The sequence below is a fragment of the Scomber japonicus genome, chromosome 19 (genome assembly GCF_027409825.1).
Source record: "Scomber japonicus isolate fScoJap1 chromosome 19, fScoJap1.pri, whole genome shotgun sequence".
NCBI lineage: Eukaryota > Metazoa > Chordata > Actinopteri > Scombriformes > Scombridae > Scomber > Scomber japonicus.
Genome location: NC_070596.1, coordinates 21,087,631 through 21,114,089, shown reverse-complemented (window position 1 = coordinate 21,114,089; position 26,459 = coordinate 21,087,631). Strand labels below are relative to the sequence as shown.

At 40.3% G+C, this 26,459-nt stretch overlaps 1 protein-coding gene across 1 annotated transcript in view; it reads left to right on the top strand.

The window, feature by feature from the left end:
* Window positions 1-532: 532 nt before the first annotated feature.
* Window positions 533-26,459, top strand: part of pcsk5a (proprotein convertase subtilisin/kexin type 5a) — a 28,580-nt gene continuing 2,653 nt past the window's right edge. The window contains exons 1-35 of the mRNA XM_053339492.1: window positions 533-682; window positions 2,291-2,395; window positions 3,825-3,998; window positions 4,142-4,285; window positions 4,579-4,655; window positions 4,907-4,995; window positions 5,113-5,285; window positions 7,111-7,317; window positions 9,004-9,104; window positions 9,193-9,296; window positions 10,031-10,151; window positions 10,415-10,603; window positions 11,694-11,830; window positions 11,972-12,094; window positions 12,286-12,388; window positions 12,640-12,830; window positions 13,319-13,403; window positions 13,858-13,961; window positions 14,134-14,272; window positions 14,504-14,619; window positions 15,032-15,134; window positions 15,769-15,905; window positions 16,739-16,939; window positions 17,106-17,174; window positions 17,337-17,379; window positions 17,593-17,735; window positions 19,061-19,261; window positions 20,391-20,474; window positions 21,824-22,022; window positions 22,762-22,976; window positions 23,524-23,766; window positions 24,536-24,772; window positions 24,898-25,075; window positions 25,702-25,919; window positions 26,185-26,285. Of these exons, the coding sequence (XP_053195467.1) occupies window positions 533-682; window positions 2,291-2,395; window positions 3,825-3,998; window positions 4,142-4,285; window positions 4,579-4,655; window positions 4,907-4,995; window positions 5,113-5,285; window positions 7,111-7,317; window positions 9,004-9,104; window positions 9,193-9,296; window positions 10,031-10,151; window positions 10,415-10,603; window positions 11,694-11,830; window positions 11,972-12,094; window positions 12,286-12,388; window positions 12,640-12,830; window positions 13,319-13,403; window positions 13,858-13,961; window positions 14,134-14,272; window positions 14,504-14,619; window positions 15,032-15,134; window positions 15,769-15,905; window positions 16,739-16,939; window positions 17,106-17,174; window positions 17,337-17,379; window positions 17,593-17,735; window positions 19,061-19,261; window positions 20,391-20,474; window positions 21,824-22,022; window positions 22,762-22,976; window positions 23,524-23,766; window positions 24,536-24,772; window positions 24,898-25,075; window positions 25,702-25,919; window positions 26,185-26,285 (5,004 nt within the window). The remainder of the gene's footprint in view (window positions 683-2,290; window positions 2,396-3,824; window positions 3,999-4,141; window positions 4,286-4,578; window positions 4,656-4,906; window positions 4,996-5,112; window positions 5,286-7,110; window positions 7,318-9,003; window positions 9,105-9,192; window positions 9,297-10,030; window positions 10,152-10,414; window positions 10,604-11,693; window positions 11,831-11,971; window positions 12,095-12,285; window positions 12,389-12,639; window positions 12,831-13,318; window positions 13,404-13,857; window positions 13,962-14,133; window positions 14,273-14,503; window positions 14,620-15,031; window positions 15,135-15,768; window positions 15,906-16,738; window positions 16,940-17,105; window positions 17,175-17,336; window positions 17,380-17,592; window positions 17,736-19,060; window positions 19,262-20,390; window positions 20,475-21,823; window positions 22,023-22,761; window positions 22,977-23,523; window positions 23,767-24,535; window positions 24,773-24,897; window positions 25,076-25,701; window positions 25,920-26,184; window positions 26,286-26,459) is intronic.

Genomic DNA, 26,459 nt, shown 5'->3' with positions numbered 1-26,459 from the left:
AAGGATGATGATCCACTAATCTACAAATTTACTGTAATTTGCAGTATCCATCCAACATGATAGGTATTGTTTTTTTGTTGTTGTTTTTTTTAGATATGATGAACATACTGTATGTTTTTTAACAGCAGGGTAAACTAATATGGAAAAAGATGGTCTATTTGATTAAACTGCTACATACAGATGAAGCTGCACCTTAAGGACATTTTGAGCTGCAACAAACAGGTTTGGTCTCTATAAAGGACACTGTCTAGCTGATCCCTGGCTCCCATATTGAAGCAGTAATCTGATAGCTGCCGGTTCCCAGTGAAGGATAGTCAAGTCAGACCGATAACTCCAACCGACAAGGATCCTGCAGAACATCTGATGAAATCTGTTAATTAACGAAGCAATCTTCACACCAGTGGACGTCAATTTTCAATGAAACCTTTCTGTAATGACAAACACGTTTAGCAGGAGAACAGAGTGCAGGGACAACGCATGAAACACCTGTGCAGAATCTGAATTGGAGAGAGGCTCTTTATCTCCACCAGTTATGGTGAGGTTTTTTGCTCTATGGATGGGAACTGTCCTCCAGTTCTGTCAAGCAACGATTTACACCAACGATTGGGCTGTAAGAATAAGTGGAGACCTTGAGTCTGTGGACAGGATAGCAGAGAAATATGGATTCACAAATATGGGTCAGGTAAGTGTGATCAAACAAATAAATAAGCCCGTTTGACAAGGACATAGCAAGCATTTTTACCCATAATCTCAACAGTTGTCAAAGTTTCAATTCTTTATTATTGTATAAGACTTATTCATCTCAAGTCTGTCATTGTTTATGTGGGCCTATAGAGAAGCTCAGTCTAGGCCTTGAGTTTCAACGTAGGCTACATCCTATTGAAAAGACATACAGCAAGACAAGAAACGAATGCAGACAAAATACAGATGCACAAAATATGGTTACAAAACTGACATTATGATAGTTAATAGTAACATTGGAATTTATATAGATTTAATAAGAGAATTCACATTGAAAATTACAATTACTTCTACATCTGGAAGGTCATATATCACTAATATTATTGCAAATAACATTCATTGTATTTTATTAAAGTTTTTGACATTATGTGCAATGAATGTCATGTTTCTAGTTCACTGACAACCACCTGGCTTACATAGATGAGAGGAATGTAAAGATTTTGTTAAAGCTTTAAGAAAATGTTGATATTATCTGCTAGTGTTAATCCGCAGCATTGTATATGTTTCAAAGTGATTCAAAAGAGTAATAAACCTTACTAGTTGAAGCAGGACTGAACTGCAAACTGAAGTTAAAATATAAGTTAATCATACAATATAGAAAAGCTTATGCAGTGTCCTGGAAAACTTTTTTACATCAGCAGTCAGCAGCTGCTCATCTACAAGCCTGTTGGGATGTTCATCGGTGTGAGAAGGATACCAAGCTGCCAAAATCACATTTTGTTCTCTCACCCCTGACCCTCATTTCATTCCCATGACCCTGAGCATGTAACATTAATTATCCAAACACTTAACCTCAAAGAACCAAGCACTTTATTGCCATTTCAATCAATGTTGCAAAGAATTCAGTCAGTACACGTGCATATGAAAGAAATAATAATAAAAAAGAGATCAATAAGTCAAGACTTTTTATGGACCCATAGAATGACCAAATGAAAATAACATCAATAAATAATAAAGCAAAAAAAAAAAAAAAAACAGATTGCAAGTTATAGAGGCCAGGCTCATAAAACTCCACACATGTACTCCCTCAGGGTGGGAGCTGTAATGAAACTTGCAGGTCCATGTTTCACTATAGTGTTATAAACCAGAGAGATTCAACTGAACAGACTCAGAAAACAAGACTTAAATTTCACAACAGAGCTATCAGGGAATAAATTACGACCATAATTTATTCTTGTCATTCACAGAAAATGACCAACCTATGACACTTTTTTATTAAACATAAATTACCCAGTGGAGCTCTGGGTAATTTATGGGTAAAAATCACGCTTACGTCATGGCATTATAGACACAAATACACACATGTGGGCCTATAGAGGCACACACACACCCATTTAGGAGCAGCAGTTTGGCTGGACTCTTGTGGCTCAGGTTGCCCTCACTTGAAAAACTATCACAGGTGTAAGGTAGCCTCCTTAATGAAAGATATCGACTGCAGTTTCATAATTTAGCAGCTGTTTAGTACTGTTACAGAGCAGCATGAGCAACACACCTTCACCTGAAAAAAAAACATTATTATATTCTGCTGATCCAATATCTGTTTCGGCAGGTTGGAGACCTGAAGAGTTATTACAGTTTTCGCCACCACAAGACAGCGAAACGGTCCTCTGTGTCCAACAAAGAGGTGACTGTTAGCGTCGCCATGGAGATCAAGGTATAGTAATGGGATACGAGGAGAACTAGAAGACTGCTAGATTATTAATCAGCAGCAAGTCCCCTCCCTAACTCCAAATACTAACACATTAGCGCACACACATACACACACACACACACACACGCTCATGTGCTGGCCCCACCTACACACAAACACACACTCATCTTCTCACCTTCTCACCCTTACACACTCATACACCCGCCCAACCTAAAGACGCCAAGAGTCATTACCAAAGAGGAACAAAATGTCCAGTATAACACACCACATTTAAATGATAATTGTGGTTAATCCTGAATTGGATCTTATTTATGTCCATTATTTCTGTCAGTAATGAGAACATTTAATTACTAAGTTAATTACTGAGGTCTGGAAATGTGACGACATAACCATTAAAAAGAAATCAGAGTAATCAGAGAATCAAGCAGGTTTTTAACAAACCCCCAGGTTACTCGAACTAATTTGGAATAGAACCAAACTGCCTCAGTTTACAGACCCGACTTCCTTGTTAAAGTTTGACCTACCCTGCTATCACACTAAGTGCATGTTTTTCTGCTCAACTGAACTCACCCACAAGACTGTGTTTCATGATCATACTTCCCTGCAATACAGTAACAAAATTAAACATTGGGACATTATTTAGTGAGAGCTGGCCTTTTCAAACAACTCATGGAGCTAATGTTAGTTTGTTGCATGTCATACCCCTCTCTGTCTCAAGACGTTTCTTGACTGCTTCTGTTCTCTTGTTCTCTGTTTTTGGATGATGAAACAAACTACTAATGCACCAGTTTGTTTTAACCAAACAGCACCTGAAGGCTATATTCTAAGGCTGGATTTTTAAATGTAAGAGTAATTTTGAATTAAATGTTCTTACTTCTGGAAGAGACTCTGGAAGTAGTGGTTTCATTTCAGCTTTATATTACCATCATTTTAGGTGCACCGACTTTCATTTTTACCTCCACACAAAGTGACTTTGATAATCTGACTGAACTTGGCTTGGTATCTGACTGCTCCTCTTTCTTAAACCAATAAATGTTGATATAGCAATGTTGCCATGTTCCCAGATTTCAATTACTTGTCTGAGTACAGTGTTGTTATTATAAGGGATAGAAATCAAAACTATGCAAATGAGACCCAATTTGCAATAAAGTACAGCAGAAGTCAAAATTTGATTTTATTTTTGCAGATAAATGGGAAATGTTGGCTCACTTAACATATATTTATTTTAGCCAGAATTTTAGTCCATTAATCTGACTAAATATCCATTAAGTTGGCCAATGTTTGAGTCCATTCATCTGCTAAATATCTATTTAGTCAATGGACATTTGCAGATAAATGGAGTTTTGAGTGTATTCATATACAAAAGAACACTACATATAATGTCTAATAACAGCTGTATAAGTACCCAAGTACCCACTGTGTTCCTTTTAAGGTGGAATGGCTCCAACAGCAGGTGGTCCACAGAAGAGCAAAGAGAAACCTCAGTACCAGTCACATCTACTCCACTGATATGAAGCCCACACACACTCTTGGTGCTCCTCTTCAGTCCAACCACACCCAGACAGTGTACTTAAACGACAAAATGTGGAATAGCCTGTGGTACATCGTGAGTCAGATTTTTTTTACCCTTTACTAAGCACAAGTCTGAAACATAGACACACAAACCCAGACAGGCAGAGCCTAAAATAGACCCTGATTTATTCTTGATTCCCAAGGGCTAAATTGGATGTCCCACTATTTGCTCCACAGCTCTGCAGTGATGAGTCCAAAGGCTGCCAGTCTTATATGAACATTGCGGCGGCCTGGAGGAGAGGGTATACTGGGAAGGGTGTGGTGGTGTCTGTCCTAGATGATGGCATTGAGAAAGAGCATCCGGATCTGAAGCCAAATTATGTAAGTGCCCTGGGATGGGATGCTCTTCTCAGGAAGGGGACATTAATCATAAGCAATTTGGCAGGGCTCTTAGTGTAAGAGTGCATAGCTGAGACAGATATTGTGGGCAGAGATTTTGGGCCAAAGGTTTGGAAAGGCTGGCTAAGAGTATTGGAATGGACATTAAACGTCTGATCCACTTAACTGTCGAGTGGACTGGTGAATAATGCTCTTTGTGATTTGTCTGATGAAACAGAGACAGATAACCTCTGGCATTTTGTTATGTGCTGCTACTTACTATCCATCTGATTCAGGATCCTCTCGCCAGCTATGATGTAAACGGACAAGACCAAGATCCCTCTCCAAATCATTCCAAAAATGCTGCTAACAAGTGAGAACTTCTTACTTATTTCTAGATTCCTTTTTGCACCTGTTTTTTTCTTTTTCCCATCATAATTCCAACTCTAATTAATGCATGCTTTTCCTTTCCATTTTTCAGTAATTACATGCATATATGGATATGCAAATTCCCCAGTCTGAATTCTGTCTTCTCACTGGTTTGATGTAACGGAAATAGCCTGTCTTGTCCTCATGCATATGCATCTAACCTCGTGTTCTGATGTTCTCCTCCTTTCTCCGAAGCCATGGGACTCAGTGTGCCGGGATGGTTTCGGCAGCTGCAAATAACTCTCAGTGCACGATTGGAGTCTCTTTCCATGCACGGATAGGCGGTGAGTTTCATGTGACGACATGAAAACAATAGCATGTTGAAGGACTTCTGTAGGTCATAGTCTTGTATATAACAGATTCAAATATGATAATTGCTTTTCTGCAACTTTTACCTCAAGGCATCCGCATGCTGGATGGAGATGTGACAGACATCGTGGAGGCCCAATCACTGAGCTTCAGACCACATTATATTGATATTTACTTAGCTAGCTGGGGGCCAGAAGATGATGGTGCCACTTTGGAGGGACCTGGGCCTCTGACTCGTCTTGCTTTACAGAATGGCATTCAAACAGTAAGAGAAAAAATAAGAGTGAAAGAAGAGTTTGTGTGTGAAAAAGGGAGAAAAAGGCTTTTTGGCTTTGTGTTCAAGATTCAGGAGAGTTATTTGTCACATGCATAATTGTCCATGTTCAACAGCAGTGAAATGAAATTGCAACAAACCCCAACAAATGTTAAAAATTATATGTAAAAATATAGCTGCTCACTTTCTACACCAGGGTCCTGTAGATCCAGAGTGGTGTGTAATGGATCCTCTGCTTCTTCCTCCTGAAGCCTATAGCCATCTCCTCAGCCTTGGAGTAATTCAAATCCAAGTTGTTGTCCTTACACCATGTTGGTAGCACCTCATCCAGATAGGCTGTCTTGTTGTTGCTAGTGATCAGGCCTGCCACACATTTCATATTGGTGTGGAAGCAATTCATGTCTATGCCATCATAGGTGTAAAGGCATTAGAGCAAAGGACGCAGCCTTGGTGGGTGCCAGTGTTGGGGTTTCAGTTGCTGGAGGTACAGGTTCCAATCAAGAATCCTCTGATCCAGGTGCAAAGTGAGAAGTTAAACTCCAGGTTTCAGAGCCTAGCAACCAGTCTGAGGGAACAATTATATTGAATGTTGACCTGTAATCAATGAACAACAGGTGCACATAATACCCCTTTCCGAAGTCAAGAGGGTTGAGTGGAAGATTAGGTTGTTCCTGGTTAGAAAAACATCACTACTTCTGTAAACACGTCAACATCGTCAAAGTTTGCCCTGAACATGTCCCAGTCCATGTCACTCAGCGTATCCTGTACTATGGCTTCTGATTGAGTAGACCAGCGTCTGACCTCCCTCAATACCTGGGGCTTCCTGTCTTAGCTTTTGTTTATATTTTGGAATAAGGAAGATGGAAGCTTGATCAGCCTTACCAAAAACCACACTTGGTTGAACATGTTGGAAAAAGTTCAACATAATGTTTGTTGATAGTACCAAGTAATGTGGCCAGAGCAGTGTCCGTTTTCACCTGTGGTGGAATGTTAATGGTATGGTGATGATCGTAGATAGAGAGGGTGACAAAGGATTTCTAGGTGTTCAAGGTTGGGCAAGCTGCAGCACAGCAGAACAGAAACAGTCATTGGATCACACCAGCTGTTGTTGGTTCTTGATACACATTTCACCACCTTTAGATTTGCTGGATTCCTCTGTCCTTCCCATGCGAAACACAATTAATGTTTCAGTTGGTTGAATGGCATGATCCGACACCGCAGGGGAGAGCCATGACTCTGTGAAACAAAGGATGTCCACATGTCCCATTGGAATCAGACCTGGCGCCCGGATGTCATCGAGCTTGTTATCTAAGGATTGAACATTTGCAAGCAGAATACTGAGCAGGTCTGAACAGTGTGCTCCCACTTGCAGTCTGTTTCAGACCCCAGAATGTTTCCCTCTGTGTTTCTTCTCTCTGCCTCTCTGCAGAGTCTCGTTTCTATTGTTAGGATCCATGTCCCAAAGGATCTCTTTCAGCCAAGTAGGGCTCTCATGTTTAACTTTAGAAAAAAGGTGTAGTTCTAGTTACAAGGTTTAGGAGTGTGTTGGGGTCATAGGTTATTAGAGCAGATGACTGGGAGGTGAAAGAACACAATCAAACTACATAAGTAACAAACGAAAAAGCACAGTCTTAGCAAAGCCGACACAACAGCATCTGGTCTCAGCTGTGCCATCTTTGAGAAGAATGTTTGTTTACGTCTGTGAGCCACCTGCAGCTGTTTGTTTTACTTTAAGGGCTTATCTTTTCCTCCCTATCAATGTGTAAATATCATTAATAAATTAATCACCTCTGTCTGCTTCCCCAATTAATCTCAGGGCCGGCACGGGAGGGGCTCTGTTTTTGTCTGGGCGACGGGAAATGGAGGGCGAAGAGGTGACCACTGTTCATGTGATGGCTACAGCAACAGTATTTACACTATCTCTATCAGCAGTAGCACAGGGCGTGGAAGACAGCCAGATTACCTGGAGCAGTGCTCATCCACACTGGCAACAGCTTACACTGGTGGGGAGACAGAGGAAGTGGTGAGTAGAGGCTGTGAGAAGCATAAAAAAATATCTTCATTATATTTGTACAGTACTATAAGATACACCATTACTCTGCTAAGATAAATCGGTGTCAGTAATGGAAGTACACGAATTTACCTATTATTCACTCAGAACTTCATCTAAATGAAGGTGTGCAATAAGTAGGATCCATAAATGAATATCTGCCTCTGCTCTATTGCCTGCAAGAACACTCTGCACATTGCTTCTTTGCTGTTATAAAGGAGAGATTTAATCATTTTCAAAGCCTGTGTCATTTGGTACAAAAAGGAAAAAGAGAGTGTCAAATTGGTAAACTTCTAATTAATCATCCCAACTAACTTCTAGTTTAACCTGAAGAGTCTTTTAAATGGGCACACAGCAGGAGAGCCTAATGTGCAAAATGTGAAGTTTGTCTAAAGGCAATCATACTGAACAATGCAATATTTATGAAGAATAGTATTTTTAATGATTAATTAGGAATTAATTAATGTTTACTTGAAATCTAATCTATTAAAATCACACCTATTACTCTAAATATTGAAATGTATAAAGAAAAGTACTGTGGATCACATCTGTCCATCCAAGAATAGTTCCGTGGTAGACAGTCTTTGCTTTTCCTGCAGCAGCAAACAGATTATGCAATAAATGATGATGTGTTGCATTATGAAACTAATTTTGCAAATATTTTGTTTTCAAGCCTCTGAGGGCGTAACAGCCTCTCAATGCCCCACAGAGAGGCATTTCTGATATATTTGCAGAGGTGTTTTTATCTCTTTTGATAATAAAATTTTATGACCAACAAATTTTTGATGATAAGTTTTGTACCCGTTGGCCTTTAAGGGATGTTTTAGTAGTCTAGTGGCTGGATTTAACAATCACTGCCAATTTCTTGCCGGCTGCTTAAAGCCAAAAAATACACATTTGGTAAATGAGTTGTAGGCTTAAGGGGAGCAGTGTTGGAGGCAAGCAAGTGACAACTACTGCAGTTGAGTGTGATAGTCTGAGACACCTGTCAATCAAGCAAATACACCCCAGACATACACTCTATGAACTTTGTTCCTGGTGCAGTAGGGCAATCATTTTTAAACTCACATGACAGAGAAGTGAATAAGAGAAATTTGCACTTTAGGTGTTACCTTCTTTGAGAAATGAATGTTTCCCATTCACTTTAATTTACTTCAACAATAATATTGAGCCTATATTTCCATTAAAAGCATTAGAGGAACTGTGTTTAAAGGCAGTTCCACTTTGCTTTAAGGCATAGACAAATGGCCAAATGACAAGCTTCCTAATGTGGGAAGACATTTACTTGCTTGGCATATGTAATGACCTACTTTTATTGATGGCAGATACTTCTTTCACTTTGCATTATTTAATTTGTGTAAATTTGGTGAACACTTAGGGCCTCTGGCCTCAGGCTTAGGAGTTGTCTACCTGTGCTTTCCCATGTCAGAATCTCTTTGTTTGCATACTTAACAACATACCAACAACACAGTCATTTGCACCCGGCAAACTCCATATGTATCTTCATTATCATAATTTAGGTTTTGTCATGTGTTGTCTACTTCATTAATGCCATTGAATTAAGCAGAAAAGCACAATTCTGTGTAATAACAGGAGATTTTTTAATTTTTAGATATTAAATTAAAATGAAATATTTTAAAAAGGTGCTTTCCTTGACAGGTGACCTTAGGTCCACAGCAGAGCTGTAGCAGAGCTAAATCAGGGACCTCCTTGTCCTCCTCCATAGCGGCAGGTGTCATCGCTCTCGCTTTGGATGCCAAGTATGCAGCTCTCCCACACAATAGATCCATACATGCAGACACCAGGTGATGTAAGAATGATGTTTCTCTATGTTTGACCTTTTCACAGCCCCTTGCTAACCTGGAGGGATGTGCAGCACATTATTGTCAGAACATCAAAAACTCATCATCTTATTGCTTCTGACTGGCTTGTAAATGGAGCTGGATACAAAGGTAATCCCGTTGCATCTCTGATTAAAGGGGAAATATCATGCTTTTCTGTTATTTTTAAATTGGTAGGATGTTGGATATATCTGTTAAACATGGTCATAGTTCATAGAGGTTCACATATGTAGAGATTATCTTTGCAAGCCACAGACCAAAAAGCCTCCTGAGCTGCCAGAAGTCTACCAAGGGGCAGCCTCCTGAAACTGGCCAACCACAACAGAGTAGGCTCATCGGGAGAGGCGACTTAAAGAGACAGGGGCTATAAACTGCCTGTTTTAGACAGAAGCTGAACTGAGGGGCTGCATAAAAGGCCACTATGAAATAAATACGTTTTTTAAAACTGTAAATCATGCAAAAATATTCCAGAATAAAAATATAGACCTGGAAATGTGCATTATACATTCCCTTTCATTTCTAAATTCATATTCTTTACTTTCGATATTTGCCTGGAGAAAACGAACAATTACATCATGTCTTTTCAATGCAATCCTATGAAATCTTACAATAAAGAAGAACAAAGCAAAGAGTTCTTGATAAGCATATTTTGGCAAATGTTCTCTCAAAGGGAAATTGTACAACAGTGAGCATACAAACTAATGAGATATTGTGAGCAGAACAGTGATAAACGCCTACAAAGTCCCAGGAGTGTGTGAAGAAGTCTTTTATAGACTTTAATGTCCCAGCTAATGTGTAGTGTGTGTGTGTGTGTGTGTGTGTGTGTGTGTGTGTGTGTCTATCAGTGAGCCACCTGTACGGCTTTGGCCTGCTAGATGCTGAGAGCCTGGTGAAGCAGGCTGAGTGGTGGAAACAGGTCCCCTCACAGCATGTGTGTGTGGAGGAGGCTCCCTTCCAGCTGAGCAGGTATCACACCAACCGCACTGCAAGAGATCTCCACTTTGAGTCGGGGCTTCCCTTGATTCCTTGCCTTTTATCACACTTTATCTATTTCTGTCTCACATAGCTTTCTCTCACACTGATTCTCACACACTTTAATGATTGTCATTTTCTTTGCTGCTCCTTTCCTTGTAACTCTCTCTTGTGCCTCTTGTTTTCTGGCTCGTCTCTTATCTATCTGCCTCTCACTGTGTCTCTTAATTCTTTTCTTCTCCCCCGTCTCATGACAGAACAATTCATCCAGGCTCAGTGTTGACATCCGTGTATGAGTCTGGAGGCTGCTCTAGCAAGTCCCTGCAGCACGTTGTTTATGTGGAGCATGTCGTTGTCCGTGTTACCATCATTCACAGTCGTCGTGGCGACCTTTCCATTACTCTCACGTCACCTTCAGGCACCATTTCACAGCTGCTCGCTAACAGGTAACTAAGAGCAATTATAGAAAGACTGTTGGGAAATGTTTCCACACTCTCCCTGTGGCTTCATTTTTGTTTAGAGCACAGCATAAGCCCCCACAGTGCTAAATTCTTCAATTTGGCATGTTGTCCCATTAGGGGGTAACTGTGGATCTTGGCAAACATGACTGTAAAGTCACAGAAGTAGTGCTCATATGGTGTTTCAAGGGAACAGATATCTGGGCAAGTCTCTGGCAAAATTAATTTCTGGCAATTTTCTGCTACATGCAGCGTCTTACTTTGGGCAAAGAGCAATGCCAAAACCCCCCAACTTTTCTCAAATATCCTACTGACATCTGCTCTAAACCAATATTTTTTTGTCCGTATTAGAAATCCACTGATAATTATCACTTAACTTTGAAGCTCCCCTTTCTGTGTTAACATCTTTCAGCTCATTGTTTTGGTTTCACTGCACTCATTATTACTGTTCTGGTTCACTCTCACAATGTGATATGTGTAAAAGTATCATTTTGAGGTACTTAAGTTTACTGCTACATCTCTTACTTTACTACACTATTTGACAGGTAGAATTATTATTTACAGTGTAAATTCATATTTTATACAAAAATACTACTTATATTACTGCTACTAAAAAATGATTTGATTATATACGTCTATACTGTATATATGAATATAGGTACTTTTACTATACTTACATTAGGCTGATGACATTGCTTTACTCACACATAGAAAACATTGAAATGGGAGCATTGGAGTGTGTTTACATTGTTGTACTTTTAAGTATGATATAAACCATTATAATGTTACTATTAGAGGTAATGGTAGCAGCAGCAATAGTAGCAGTAATCATATAAGTAGTTGCAATAGCAGTAGTTTGCTAGTAGCAATAGTAGTAGTAATAGCAGTACTTGTAGTAGCAGCAGCAGCAACAATAGTAGTAGAAGTAGCAGTAACGATAGTACTAGTCATTGTAGTAATACAAGAAGCAACAGCGGTAGCAGTAGTAGTAATAGTAGCAGTGTAGTGAGTACAAGCCTAGTAATAGTACTGTTTGTAGTAGCAGCAGTAGTATCATGATAATGTGATGTGTTTTTAGGCCTCTCGATGACTCCTCTGAGGGATTTCAGAATTGGGAATTCATGACAACTCACTGCTGGGGGGAGCAGGCAGCAGGGGAGTGGGCTTTGAAAATCCAGGATACTCCCTCTCATAAAAAAAGCAACTCTGAACTGGGTCTGCTCTTCCTCTTTGTAACATTTCAGTATTATGAAACATACATTGAACTTCATATAGAACAGCAGCTCAAATACAGTACAGGCCTCCTGGGACAATCATCTTATCTCACTCTTTTGCTGTTTCTCTGTTGTTTGACAGGGGTGCTAAAGGAGTGGTCTCTGGTGATTTATGGCACTGCAGAGCAACCATATCCTGTGCATCGTGAGCGAGCCCGATCAGCTGAGATGCCGATGGATAGTGACCTCACTGAAGAATACAGTGGTGAGTCATGTACTCGGCATCATGCTGGTATCAAGCTGTCCGGACAGCAGCGAAATGGACTCTATCATAGATTTACAGTGTATGCCTGGTGAGGTCATTTTTTAAAATAAATATGGAGCTAAATCAGCAAACTGAATAACTTTTCTGATGCCATGATGGTGCAGTGACTTTGTGAGTATGTGCCCTTCCAGGACCCTGCGACCCAGAATGCAGTGACGATGGTTGTGAGGGGCCCAGCCCCCAGCAGTGTGTCACATGCTTACACTTTTTTCTCAAGTTCAAGAACAACACAAGGTTAGCATGATTACACAAAGCACAGAGTACAGTTAGTACATCCAGAGTGCAGTGTACAAGATATGTTGATATGCACATCATGAAAATAATCACATATTATTTAGTCCATATATGTATATATTATGCTAAATTGATCATCTTCTCACATTATGATGGTGAACATACACCCAGAATGTCATTTTCTCCACTCTCACTCATTTATAAAATTACTCTTCTTGTCCTCTGTTCTTTGGTCTATGTCTGTCCACTAGGATGTGTGTGTCAGAGTGTCCCAGGGGATTCTGGGGTGACCGCCGGCGTTGTAAGAGGTGCTACTCCTCCTGCGCGAGCTGCACTGGGAGTCGCAGTGATCAGTGCACTTCCTGTCAACCAGGTCATCACCTGACTGAGGGGACCAATACCTGCACAGCTTTCTGTGGAGACAACTACTACCTCAACCACGGTAGTATTTCTGGCCTCAACGATAACCTAATGAATTTCATAGGATTATTCTACAGTAAGAGCATTTCTTCCCCTATGCCTTAGACCACATCATTGCACTGGGTGACATTTCCCTTCACCATGAAGAGTTTGGGTGCAGTAGTTTGTTTTAAAACGGTTCCAAAGACTATTAACAGTGACATACCAGGCTTTGGATAAACACACAATACTTGGGTATTAAGTGGGATCAATGAATTATTAGTTTGGCATTGCACAAAATATTTGTTGACAATAGGAACAGTATAGACTAGAGCCTTATTCTTTAACAAGACAAGTAAAATCCTCACATAAACCTTTAAGGATCTATGGCTTACAGAATAGGTGCCCGCAGCTGCATTTGAGCCTGCTAATGAATAGTCAGTTGATGTAACTGCAGTTGAGTGATGTGTGAGTAAGATTGATTAATCGTTCTGATGTGTATTCCGTGTGTATTGTTTGATTTCCCCACAGATACAAATGTGTGCAGAAAGTGCAGCGAAAACTGCTTGAAGTGCACCTCCTACAGTATCTGCACAGAATGCAAACCAGACACGAGGTGAAACAAATTCTCTGATGATGTTTGAATTAACTGCTCGGTAAACATTGCTCCTTCTCTTCCAGCCGCTGAGAATACAGATTCTCCCTGTGCACACAACCTCCAAAGCATCATAAGAATTAGAAAAAGCAACAGTGTTTCTAATATTATTTTTGTATTTTGAAAGAGTTATCTCTGCTGTTCTGCACACAGCTCAAAAAGCATTTGCATCTTGTCTGATATCATCACAGTATCACAGGAGAAGGACAAAACATCTCTGACAAATTCACCATATTGTTGATTTAGAAGTTTCTGGGAATACACTGTTCACTGACTCAGTTCACCAAGTGCTTGTGGTGGTGTGCTGTGGGTTGGAAAACTGAGCCTGCAGTCTAATGGAAGTGAGTCATCTTTACGGTGTCACATGATTGGCTGTGTGTGTCACGGTGCCACATGCTCTCTCCGCCCTCTCCAGTCTGCAGAGGAATCGGTGCCAGCGGAGCTGTGCGGCAGGATTCTACCATGACAAGCAGGAAGGCACATGCAAGCCCTGTCACAAGGCCTGTGCTACTTGTGCAGGTGAGAGTGGAAGTCAAGGGTCAAGGATCAGCAGTAATAAACTGTATGAAAACTTGTGGTGTTTAAATGTTATTAAAATACTTGACTTAAATACAGGACGTGACTGTTGTTATTTGCAGTACTCCTTCATGTCCTTTGTCCAACATGTTGTTTCTGCCTCATGTGGCATCAGGTGCAGGTGTTGAAGCATGCAACCATTGTGCAGAAGGCTACTTGATGGAGGAGTGGAGGTGTGTGCCCTCCTGCAGTGCTGGCTTCTACGCCATAGAGCCAAACCCAGAGATAGCTGATGGGCAAAGGATATGTAGGAGGTGAGCTCTGTGGTGTGTGTTCAGGTGTGGGTGGGTTGTTTATCTGCTGACGGCAGGCCTTGTTCTGGTGGTTGGCTTCTGCGTGTGTGCGTGTTTGTGTTTTGGTTGCTTGTTTTCACACTTGTGTTTGTTGTTGTGTGCCTGTATGGGTTTAGTTTTTTTCTGTGTGTGTTTTGCTTGGTATGTGTGTTTATTTGTGCATGTGTTCAGTCTCGGTGTTCTCCTCTTCAGGTGTGACGCCAGCTGTCTCACCTGTGCTGGGCCGAGCCAGGGGAACTGCAGCAGCTGTTCCAGTGGTCACAGCCTGCAGGAGGGAGTGTGTGTTGTTAACACTGTGTGCACAGACGGTCAGTCAACCATCGTCTTTGTCTATTATGTATCGGCTCACTGCTCCTAGATAAATATAATGCAACGCTGACACATTTAGATCTTACTTCTCCAACTTTTTAAACTTTGCAAAGACAATTATTGCCATTTTGAATTAATATCATATATGCAGAACAGCTGCTAATGTTTGAGTATAAAGGCTGTTTTAGGGACATTTTATAACTTTACATGTATGTATTTGCAATGTGATATGTATTATCATCACATTTCATTCTGAGCCAACTATAAGTCAAACATGCATATCTGTAAAATGAAATAGTGTCTAGCTATTTGTTGTATACTGTATGTGCCTTCCACATTAGGCCCACCTCTGTGCTTCAGATGGTTATTCATTTCTGATTCAGTGCTGTTCTCGTGCTGTATGTCTATCAGGAGAGTACCAGGACAGCAACGGGAAGTGCCACGCGTGTGATGCAACGTGTGCGAAGTGCACAGGGCCGCAAAGCGAAGATTGCATCAGCTGTGTGTCTTCACGGTGAGTTGGACTTTTTAGAGTCAGGGTCAGAGGGGTGAATAAATACAGAGAAACATTGGAAGATGTGGTTTTTCACTATGGTGTAAGGTAAGAAATGTTCAGATTTCACACAGTCACTGGTATTATTACAAAAAAAAACAAGACAGTGTAAGACACTGATCAACTCAATATAAATGACACACACACAAGTGTCTATGTCAGATCTCCTATTTCAAACAAATACACAGCAGTTGAGGTATTTCCATCATTAGCACAAATGTCAAAATCAGGATCTCTAAAGTTATAAAGACACATTTTCCAGGAACCATGAATGTACCAAAATTTCATGGCAATCTATTCAATTTTTTACCAGATATTTCAGTCTGCACCAAAGTGGTGGAGCAACTGACACTACCGTCCCCAGAGCCACGCTGCTAACATAGCTAAAAACTCCCACATAGCTTAACCAACCATGCTCGCCCCTCCTTCTCTTCTCTCTGTGTCAACACACTCAGCTTCATTTGTTTAACTGTGCCATATGTTACGTGCTGTGATGTAAATGAGTTCAACTCATCTGCATAGACATGATTTTATGTCTGTTGATTTTGTGGTGGTGCAGCTGAAAAAGAGGTTTTGAGATTTTTGTCAACTGCAGAGCACTAGATGGGGGCCGCTGCGTGCTGGAGTGTGCCAAGGGCAAGCACCAGTCAGGTGGTCGGTGTCACCTGTGTGACCACACCTGTGCCACCTGTGTAGATGCAGGGCCTGCCAACTGTACCAGCTGTGACACTGGTGAGGACTATACAAATACATAATGCTGTGTGTGAGTGCGTGTATGCTTATTGTGTGTGTGAGAGGGATAGAGAGAATCAGAGATGGAAAGAAATAAATAGCAGATGTGGTCAACGACATGGAACATTTTTTCTTTCAGGTAGATTTCATTTCATTGATTATTTGTTTTATCATATCTTCATGGTTCTAATTCCAAATATATAGATAGTTTATAAGTTGCTCCTGTTGTGGGAATGCTTTATTTTCTTCTCTCAGTCAAGTGTTATCTAATGCACAAGTGTCGGAAAAAGAAATCATGTGAAATAAATGGTTGAATTCCTTTTATTAGAGACACCAAGTGGACCTTTGTCAGCCATCAGATTCACAATGTAGCTAATAAATGATTTATTTGTTTTTCATCAAGGTTATGATCTGCCCTAATTCTGTTCATAAAAATATCTGTCTGTCTAATGTCCATAGAATTGTTCAAGTCTTATTTAGATTTTGAGATATAATATTCTCTTTTCAAGCAGATGGTTCCCTTTTTTGATTGGCTGTTACAGCCCGCAGCATTATTTGATGGCTGTCTTGTGACAATGACATTTTCTTCATTGCAATGAAGAAAGACAACCAAAATCAGTCAGTACATTCAACATAGCAGATCAACATAGTATAAAAATCAACATGCACAACATACTACTTTTACATATGAATTCAAAAGATAAAACATAAAGCATTAGGAGGCCAGTGTCTCTGAATATAAGTAACATGACAGTATGTTATATATTGACAGATTACCAGGAAGTTAAATGAGCCAAGTTTATTCACATTGGGATATGCTGCTTTTCCTGCAGATAAATTTGGGTTGGAGCGCTACCTGTATGAAGGTCAGTGTCTGGATGCCTGCCCTGAGGCCTTCTACCACACCAAGGAGAGCAGCTGTGAGCCGTGCTCGGACCACTGCAAGCTCTGCACGAGCTCTGCCCACTGCCTCAAATGTAACTCCTCCTACTACATCTCTGATGGAGCTTGTGCCAAGCTGGAGTGTGGAGAAGGTAAGCAGAGTCACAGTGTCATTTATGGTTTGATTTTCTTATCTGTTGTGTTACATAGCATCAAAGATGATCTTGAAAAGCTTTGTTTCACACCTCTTTTTCTGATTGTTTCTAATGATGTGTCTTCTCGCCACGCTCTGTTTTTCTTTTTTCTGCTTTCTCTCAGGGGAAGTGGAGGATCCAGATTATGACGACTGCATGGCCTGTGAGGAGGGCTGCAGGCAGTGTGTCTTGTGTAAGTCACAGCTGAGTAGGCATATTAAAGTTTTCACAAAATTACCCTTGCCTACAGCAGACCAAGCTTTCCAAACAGTGTGCTGCCAACTGTATTCTAGGTTTTTTGCAGGTATTCTTGTTTAAAAGGAGAGCTGAGGTGTTTCTTGTCTGCTCTCGACAGATAACCCCAGGCATTGCCTGTCCTGCATTGAGGGCTTTTACAAGTAAGGCTGTGTGCCTCGCTGTCACCATGTGTGATCTCACCTGTCTACACTCACTCTGCCTTTCAGTTTATTGCTGTACTAGAATGAAAAGACCCCTTTTTCTGTGGGAGGAGGGTGGATTTGTGTGTGTGTGTGTGTGTGTGTGTGTGTGTGTGTGTGTGTGTGTGTGACAGCAGGAAAACCGCAGTTATTGACTGCTGCTTTTGTTATCAGTTTTCAGGATGGCTGCTACAAAAACTGCCCGGCTAAGACGTACAGCGTGGAAGAGGAGATGACCTGCGTTCCATGTGATGACAACTGTGTGAGCTGTGATGAACATGAGTGCTACTGGTGTGAGACCGACCTCTTCTTATCAGGTAAAACTGTCCCACTTGGTCAGGACATGAAGTTTACAGTAGATGAAGTTTTTCATTCAAAGTTTTAGTCAAGTGAAAGTACAGATGTATTAAGGATCAGAAATGCTCAAAGGCCCCTTTCATACTGTTATATTATTATGTATACTATATTTAATTAACATACATGTAAACAGCATGTAAATGTCGCAGCAGGTTTACAAAGCATAACATTTTCATCTATTACTTTATGGTGGGTAATTTAATGCATGTTTTGATCACATAAATATTTATTTATGAACATGTACCATGTAAGCATGACAACTATAATTGGATTTTGGCACAGGGCTGAAAGGGCTTCCTTAAAATTGTATTTTAACTCAACGAATTGTTGTGTAAACCCTAACTATTGTCTGGTGGATTAAAATCTGTTAATTTATTTAATTTTGTAGTTGTTTGAGATTGTTAATCTAATTCAGGTTCAATTTGGTTTTCATTTGCATTTTTTCAAGTCAGTTTTTCACTTGACAGGAATAACTTAAATCCGCTACTATTCCTCTGAAGTCAGTACAAAGATATCAGAGCTGCTCTCTGTGTCCTTCAAAAAAGAAAGATTTCAAACAGTACATGCTGGGAAGTCAGCTAACATGCTGATCATGTGTTTTTAGAAACTTAATTTAACAAGTTAAGAGAACTCTCAGCAGTACAGACAAGATGCTTCAAGTCAGGTGAACACATGTTTAAAAGTTCTCAAATGGTATTGAAATAAAGCCAAAATATTTAGGTTGAATTAACTTGAAATTAATGAAACACACTACATATATTTAAGTTAAGTTAATGTCAAAATATTGGTTGAATCCACTGTATGATGTTTTGCAGTAAACATGACAGGGCCTCAATGTAGAACTGGGATCCATTATCATTTCAATTTATATTGTGCTTAAGTGGTACATATAACCAAAGAAATTTGCAATTCATCAAATGACCAAAAAGTAATTGCCACACTGTGCTCCCAGAGTCTTTGGGGCCCCTGAGAGTCTGGATGATAAGTGGCGTAAAATGGTATATTTCACAATAATATTGTTGAGTACAAATATAAAGTAAAAAAGTAAATACTTGAGTAGAGTGTTTTGTACAAATACAGTAGTAGTGAATTCACTAAAATACTATTAAATATTTACAAGTATGTTTACAGTTTATAATATTTCTTACTTAAATGTTTGTGTGCATGAGGTATATTTGTGGATGTCTCTACACTTAGCTAAAATTGTTAACTTGTCCAGCTGAGTGGATTACTTACAATATTGACCTTAGAAAACAGACAAACTTCTCCTTTTTTTCCCCCTCAGAGGGAGACTGTGTTTCTGTGTGTCCTGATGGTTTTTATGGTGATGAAGACACCAACGACTGCGAGGAGTGTCACTCAAACTGTGTGACATGTAGCGGGCCGGAGGACGATGACTGTTTGTCGTGTGAAGAGGGGAGGACGCTAGAAAACGGAGAGTGTGTGTCAGACCACGAGGTCTGTCCCATTAAGACCTTTCACAGCGGTGAGACTAATACTTATGTATTCCACTAATCCAACTGTCTGTCCATAATGAATCAGGGATTTGGGCACTTTCACAGGGGCAGAAAATAAATCTTGCAGGGTAATTGGTCTGTGTGCCACCGTCCCTGAACCCTGTACTAACTTAAGTACTCAAAACAGTCAGAACTACTGAACGTCGGCCAGATATGGACTTTGAAATAATTGATTGTAGATGCAGAACATTTAGTTCCCCCCAAGAATTAGTTGGACGGACCTTAAAACAACATATGGTTATAATTAGTGGGAGGCAAGACATCTTAATTATAGGGACTAAAATAACTTTAAGAAAAGTACATAGGTTAATACCAAGGTTGAAAATGAACATGCATAAGTGAAGTTATTCTTCAACTTTAATCTCAGCAACTACAAAACCTTAAAGCTACAAACCTGCATATAACATTTGGAATAGCACAGTATTGCAGGATGCTTTTGGGCTCTTGTGTAATTCATGTATTTCATGCTAATCTTAATTGTTCTATTTTTCTAAAAATACATTTGAAACAAAACAAAACATTTTAACTCGGGGGGGAAACCTAGCCTGACTCTGTCCAAAGATTTTTTTTAAACAGCCTGCACCTCATAAATTAAAGATCATTAATTGACACAAAAACCTTCCATCACACCACAACTTGTCATTTTTACATAAACATGTCAATAACTAATCTTTACAGGCCCTGGTTTGTTGATTTTGTTTAAATCTTTGGACAGAGTCAGGCTAGCTATTTCCCCTGTTTCCAGTCTTTATGCTAAGTTAATCTAACCAGTTACTGACTTAAGCTTCTTGTTGAAAGAACATATACTAGTGGCAATGTCCTGGTCAATCTTCTCATCTAAATCTTTGAAGATGAATAATGTGTATTTCCCAAAATATCAAAATCAATATAAATTAATGTAAAAAATGGTGGAGAAAATCTCTAAGAAGATTGCCTACCATTAATGACTGAAATACTGTATTTGGATTTCATCTGTTAGCCAGGACAGTGATTTGTGCTATCATGTTCTCGGATCAATGTCAGGGTTTCCTCTGTCGTGTTTTGTGCCACTGTCATCACTGTGGCTCTATCATGTTCGCTATGTTGTTTCCCCTGAAGATGAGGGGGAGTGTGAGGACTGCCACCCATCCTGTGAGTCCTGCTCTGGAGAGGAGAAGAACCAGTGTACAAAATGTGCAAAAGGTTTGTCTGAATTTCAGTCATAAAAAAAATGTATTAACCCTGCACCAATCCAGCTTTAGAAAATATCATAGCATCATCTCTGCTACATCCCTAATTTTAAATATTTTGTCAGCTGTAGACAATAGGAGCTTCACTTTTTGTTGATTTATCAAATAGATTAAAGTTTCTATCAATAACAAAAGGCTATTGGTAGAAATATAATAACACAAGGTTCTATATTAGGACCAGCAATATTCACTATATATTAATGATATAGTCTTGTCTGTGCCAACCTGTAATGTCACACTTTATGCAGATGACATTACTTTATACTGTTGGACTGATTCCATAAAATAAGCTACTGGAAACCTGCATCTATCGTTCAATGCTTTGGTCCCCCATTATAAATATTTTGGCATCTGAATTGATGATATACGCAACTTCAAACCACATTTTTATACATCAATAAAAAATTAGTCCTGTTTCCCCATGTTTTGTAAACATGCAGCAACTTCCAATCTGACCCCTCTAAATGCTGCTTACCATTCAGCCCTTATATTTGTAACTGGAGACATGGAAGGTATTCATCACAGTATTCTTTATCAAAAACTGGATTGGCCCTTCTCTTTCCTTTAGAGGAGACCAACATTTCTTTCTCTTGAAAAAAAAATGGAAAATGGACTGCATTTCTAGTTCACAGAGTGCTTTACAACAACATGTCAACAGTCACGCACACACATTCATACACTGATGGCAGAGGCTGCAATGCAAGGTGCCAACCTGCTCAACGGGATCTAATCTAATGCATTCACACACACACTCACACACTACTGGCAGAGCCATCAGGAGCAATTTCGGGTTCAGTATCTTGTCCAAGGACACCTCAACATGTGAACTGGAGGCGCTGGGGATGGAGCCGCTGATCTTCTGATTATTGGACAACCCGCTGAACCTCCTGAGCTGCAGCTGCCCCAAAAATCCAAACATTTTCATTATTTGACGTCACTTATTGGCTGGACAGTTGGAACATATAACAGCTGCTCACAGGACAGGCTCATCCTGCATGTTCCTAGAATTAACACTGATGTGAAAAAGACTGCTTTTATATTTTTTGGACATATTATTGCATTATATTGTATTATATATTATTTTTAATTCGTATGGTCGTTATTATTACGGTATTATTGTTTATTATTACAATTGATCTCAATTTGACTTTCCTGATTAAATAAAGGGTTTATTATAATTAAATTAGGTGATGATCTGCTTTCAGCCTGGCCTGCAGCAGCCATTTCATATTTTCATGGTCACACCACACTGTATCTGGCTTTTTTGCAGTGATGCTGTTTACTCTTTTCTTTCTCCTCCAGGGCGGTTTCTGACCACACAGCAAACATGTGTGTCAAAGTGTCCAGGGGGTTTCTTTGCCAGCCGGCTGAGCGGTGTGTGTGAGGTCTGCCCTGCAGGCTGTTTGCAGTGTGTAGACGCCCAGCACTGCACCCGCTGTCAGAGCACACGTAAAGCTCAGTTATTCCTGCAGGATGGACAGTGTGTCCAGGAGTGTGTCAGGTCAGGGGCCAATCCTCTCACCATCATTTGTTTGTCTAAAATGTAAATGTATTTCCAGAATCTATTATTTCAGGTTTTTAGATATTGCGCGTAAATTGTTATTGTTGACATATTTACTGGCCATGATGTTCACATTTATTACTTGATGTTTATGAGCAATTACATTTTTTTATCCTTCAAACTGCAAGAAAGTCATGTCCTTGCTTAAGAGGTCCATCAAGCTCCATTAGCACTGAGTAGACCAGTTTAACTGTTTGACCATAAGGGCTTTATTTTAATATTATTTTTACTACCAGGTACCAAGCAGCATTTTGAACAATACAACATAATTGTTTGAGTAAATTATTATCCAGACTGGCAATGGGCACAGAGCAGAGCAAAATGTCAGTCTTGTTGTTTACCCCAGCAGCAGTACACACATTCATGACAGCCAGAATATTATTTTTTTCTTATTCCCATAACAAAAAGCATATATATATATGCAGCTTAAGTTGGCTCATTCAATAATTAAGATACGTCATACACCACCAATTAATTACATGTTATTATCACATACTTGCAATGGGGGAGTTGGAAGTGGGAATTGGAAATTAATGAATATGCTCAGTTACTGGTCTGTCCCTTATGCATTCTGGTTCACCTGTTGTGATACAACAGAATTTAGACATTAAGTCAGGATGCAAATGCAAAAGGTATATATACATAATAAGTCTACTCATCTCTGTTTGGCTGTCCACAGGGGTTATCCTGCAGGCCAGGTGTGTCGTAGCTGCGTGGCAGGCTGTGCGTCCTGTGGGAGGAATGCCACCCACTGCCTCAGCTGTGATGAACCTCTCCTCCTACATGAGAACCAGTGTGTGGAGGAGTGTCCTCCAGCACACACTGTCCAGGACAGGGAGTGCCAACACTGCCCCACAGCCTGTCAGGAGTGCAACCCACTCGGGCAGTGCACAGGTACACGAACACAAAGTAAACCAGAACAAATTATGTTGTTAAAGCTCATTCAGCCTATCCACAGTGTACTTCTACAGCTCTGTTGTCCTCTCCATGTTGTGTTATTAACAGCAAATTTGATGGCAGTGTTGTTTTGGTTGGTCTGTTGGCATCTCTGATCTATTAATGGCCGTGGCCATGAAATTTGGTACAGACATTATAATGAATTGTACTTTGGTGAACCCTTAACTTTTCCACTAGGTTCAATTTGTCCATTTGTCATATTACAACCAAATACCTGCAAAGCAAATGGCATTCCCATCAGCCTTAGCTGTACTTTGTGTTCAGTGCCAAAGTAAGTGTGAATGTCATAACACACAATTTTTAACTCACCTTTCTCACATCTGTTTTTATTCATGTGTTGTCAATTTCTTACGAAATTCCAAGAGAAAGAGGGTTTTTCTTCGCCTTGCATTCCTTTCCAAGACTTTAGGATACTTGGTATAGTTTCACTTGGTTGTACTCAATTGTTTTTCCATTCAGTGCAAAAACTTGTTTTTTTGTGCAGGCTGTGAGGAGTATCACTTTCTCCACAAGGGCTTGTGCGTGCTAGACTGTCCCGAGAGGTTCTTTGAGGACAAAGAGAAAAGGGAGTGTTTCCATTGCCACCCTGACTGCGATCTGTGTGACGGCCCAAACAATAATGACTGTGATGCTTGCATGGACCCCGAGGCCACTCTGCACAATGGGGCATGTCTGACAGCTTGCCCTTCCCATACCTATGGGGACACCATAACAGGAGAATGTAAAGGTACAACATTGATCAGTGCTACTTTATCTGCCTTCTCACACTTTGCTTTTAATCAAAGTTAAGATGAAACCAATTTATTCTCTTATTACTTGACTTATTTTCTATTATACATTCAGAACTCCTGTCCTATGTGGTATAACAAAGTCAGTAATGCACCATTTCCCCTGAAACTTTGTTTTGTCCTCACTGATGAACTGTTTTCTGTGCTGTAGAGCATCCTTCATGCATTTTCTCAATTATATTCTCTACTATGTCTGAGCGTGTTTCCTAACTTTGGCTCAGACTAAAATAGCAACGCTTTTCAGACAGTTAACAGGCAGCTGTCAAACCTTGAAAACAGAAAAGCGATGGCAAAGACAGTTCCCTAGAGAAAGACACACCGCTCTGGTTTTTGTTATTCAAAAACACAGAGGATGGTGTGTTTCTCCCAGGAAAATCTTGTAGGCGATGCACACTTTTGTTGCTTTATACAGTAGCTGCCAACAGTATGACATTATAAGGAAGTGCATTGCTGCACAACAAAATGGACAGCGGGTAATTTCTATATTTATTTCCATCCCAACTGAAGACAGAGAGTAGACAGACAGAAACATGCTCACAAGAAGTACTTTGAAACCATGTAGGGTGTGTTACCATAGCAAATGTGGTAATATTATCAGATAAACTGTAGTAAATATCAAATATCAAGCCTAGAGAAAAATGCTCCATGTGGTACGCTCTGGGTGTGACAGCATCTTTTGATTCAGTCACTTTTTCCTTGTTGTCACAGACTGTGATGCATCTTGTCGTACCTGCTTCGGGCCCAACGCTGGCTCCTGTAGCAGCTGCAGAGAGGGTCAGAGGCTGGAGGGCCACAGCCACTGTGTGCCATCAGCCAACACGTGCTCGCCTCATCAGTATGCAGACCAGGACGGGGAATGCCATCCGTGTCACAAATACTGCCACAGGTGCTCAGGTCCCGGCAAAACCCACTGCCTGAGCTGCAACCAGAGACATCTCCTGCTCAGTGAGTGGGGTTCAGTCTTTGTAGGGATCTTGTGAAATCTCTGAAGTCTGCATGTCCTTGGAGCACTGTTTGCGTGTCTGTTTGTGTTTGTGTAGCTATGTGATCATGTGTGTTTGTTGGTACAGATGGCACTTGTGTGGACGAATGCCCGACGGGTTACTATGAAGATGAGTTGGGGCAGAAATGTGAGTCTTGCCACCCGTCCTGTCAGTCCTGTGTTGGAAAGCACAGCCACGAGTGTCTCGTCTGCAAAGCCCACCTGTTTCGAGAGGGGAAAGAGTGTGTGGAGACCTGTCAGCACAGGTAGTTTAACATGCTCATCATCCAGCTGTGCTGGTCAGCCATCACATTAAGTGTGGTCACAGTGTTGTCATTAATAAAAGATCAACCTAGTTGCATAATGGCATTGTGGACACTAATCCATTGCTTTTCTTTAGTTAGTTGGACAGAGGTGTAATGTGGAAGTACATGCTAATTAGAGCTGAGATTTAAATAGCCCTTCGTGTGCCCTGTAAAAATGCTAATTAGACTTGATTTTATTTGGGGGACGGTGATTGAGAGAGTTAAATTAATGTGCCGTTAAATTGATGTGCAGTTAAATACTCTAGAGAAAAACACAAAAGGGATAGAAAAGCTATATATTTCTATGAGTTACCACCCTGCATATGTGCAATTAATGCAGCACTTAGCAAAAAAGAAAATATCACTTTGAGTTTATGATGCAGAACCTGCCTCACTCTCAGCAGTGGTTTGAAGTGTTTTGTCATGACAACTCTCTGCTATGTGTGCTGAGTAGTTCCGGTTGTGTATAGCTGTATGTGTCTGAGTGGCTGTGGAGGGGAATCTCCTTTGAGGACAAACAAAGCTCTGATCTTATCCGATTTAATTGAATATAATCTATCATAACTTTTTCACTATCTATCTGGTAGTCACTATGGAAACACGGCCTCAAGGATGTGTGAGAAGTGTGACCCGAGTTGCAGTGAGTGCATCGGGGGCGGGGAGGACAGCTGCCTGAGCTGCGCTCTGGGTCTCATCTACTTGCGGAAAGAAGGCAGTTGCCTCCCCTCGTGCCCTCAGGGATACTTCCACGACGCTACGCACAGGACCTGCGAGCTCTGCCACACCAGCTGCAAAACATGTTCAGGTAGAAGCGTCCACTCAGCAGTAATTTAATGTGATGCAGATACACACACAGATCACATGTAGGTGATTAGACATTGATGCTGCTGTTTTGTCCACGGACTGCAGATGTGAAAGGAATCAGATTATAATGTATACACAGTATAGGTTCATGCACACTGTACATCCTACACAGGATGGAAGGACATTTATTGAAATAATCTTAAAAGAGGAATGTAAACAATGAAACGTTTTATCTAATCCCATGTTAATTTGTCATGTATTCACAGGAAAAGATTCCCAATCCTGTAACTCATGCCAGTCTGGATACCTGTTCTCAGATGGCATGTGTGAATCTATGTGCGACTTAGGCCAGTATCCTCTAATAAAGGTAACAACATCTTTAACAATTTATTCTAGGTTTTAATTTTATAAATATTAACTATTTATGAAAAAAAGTCTTTACCCTGTCCTTGTTTCACCAAAAATAATTACTACTAATGTTTTGGCCGCAGGTATCATATAATGTAATTCAGACTGATTTATTACTGCACTGGAGAAACCT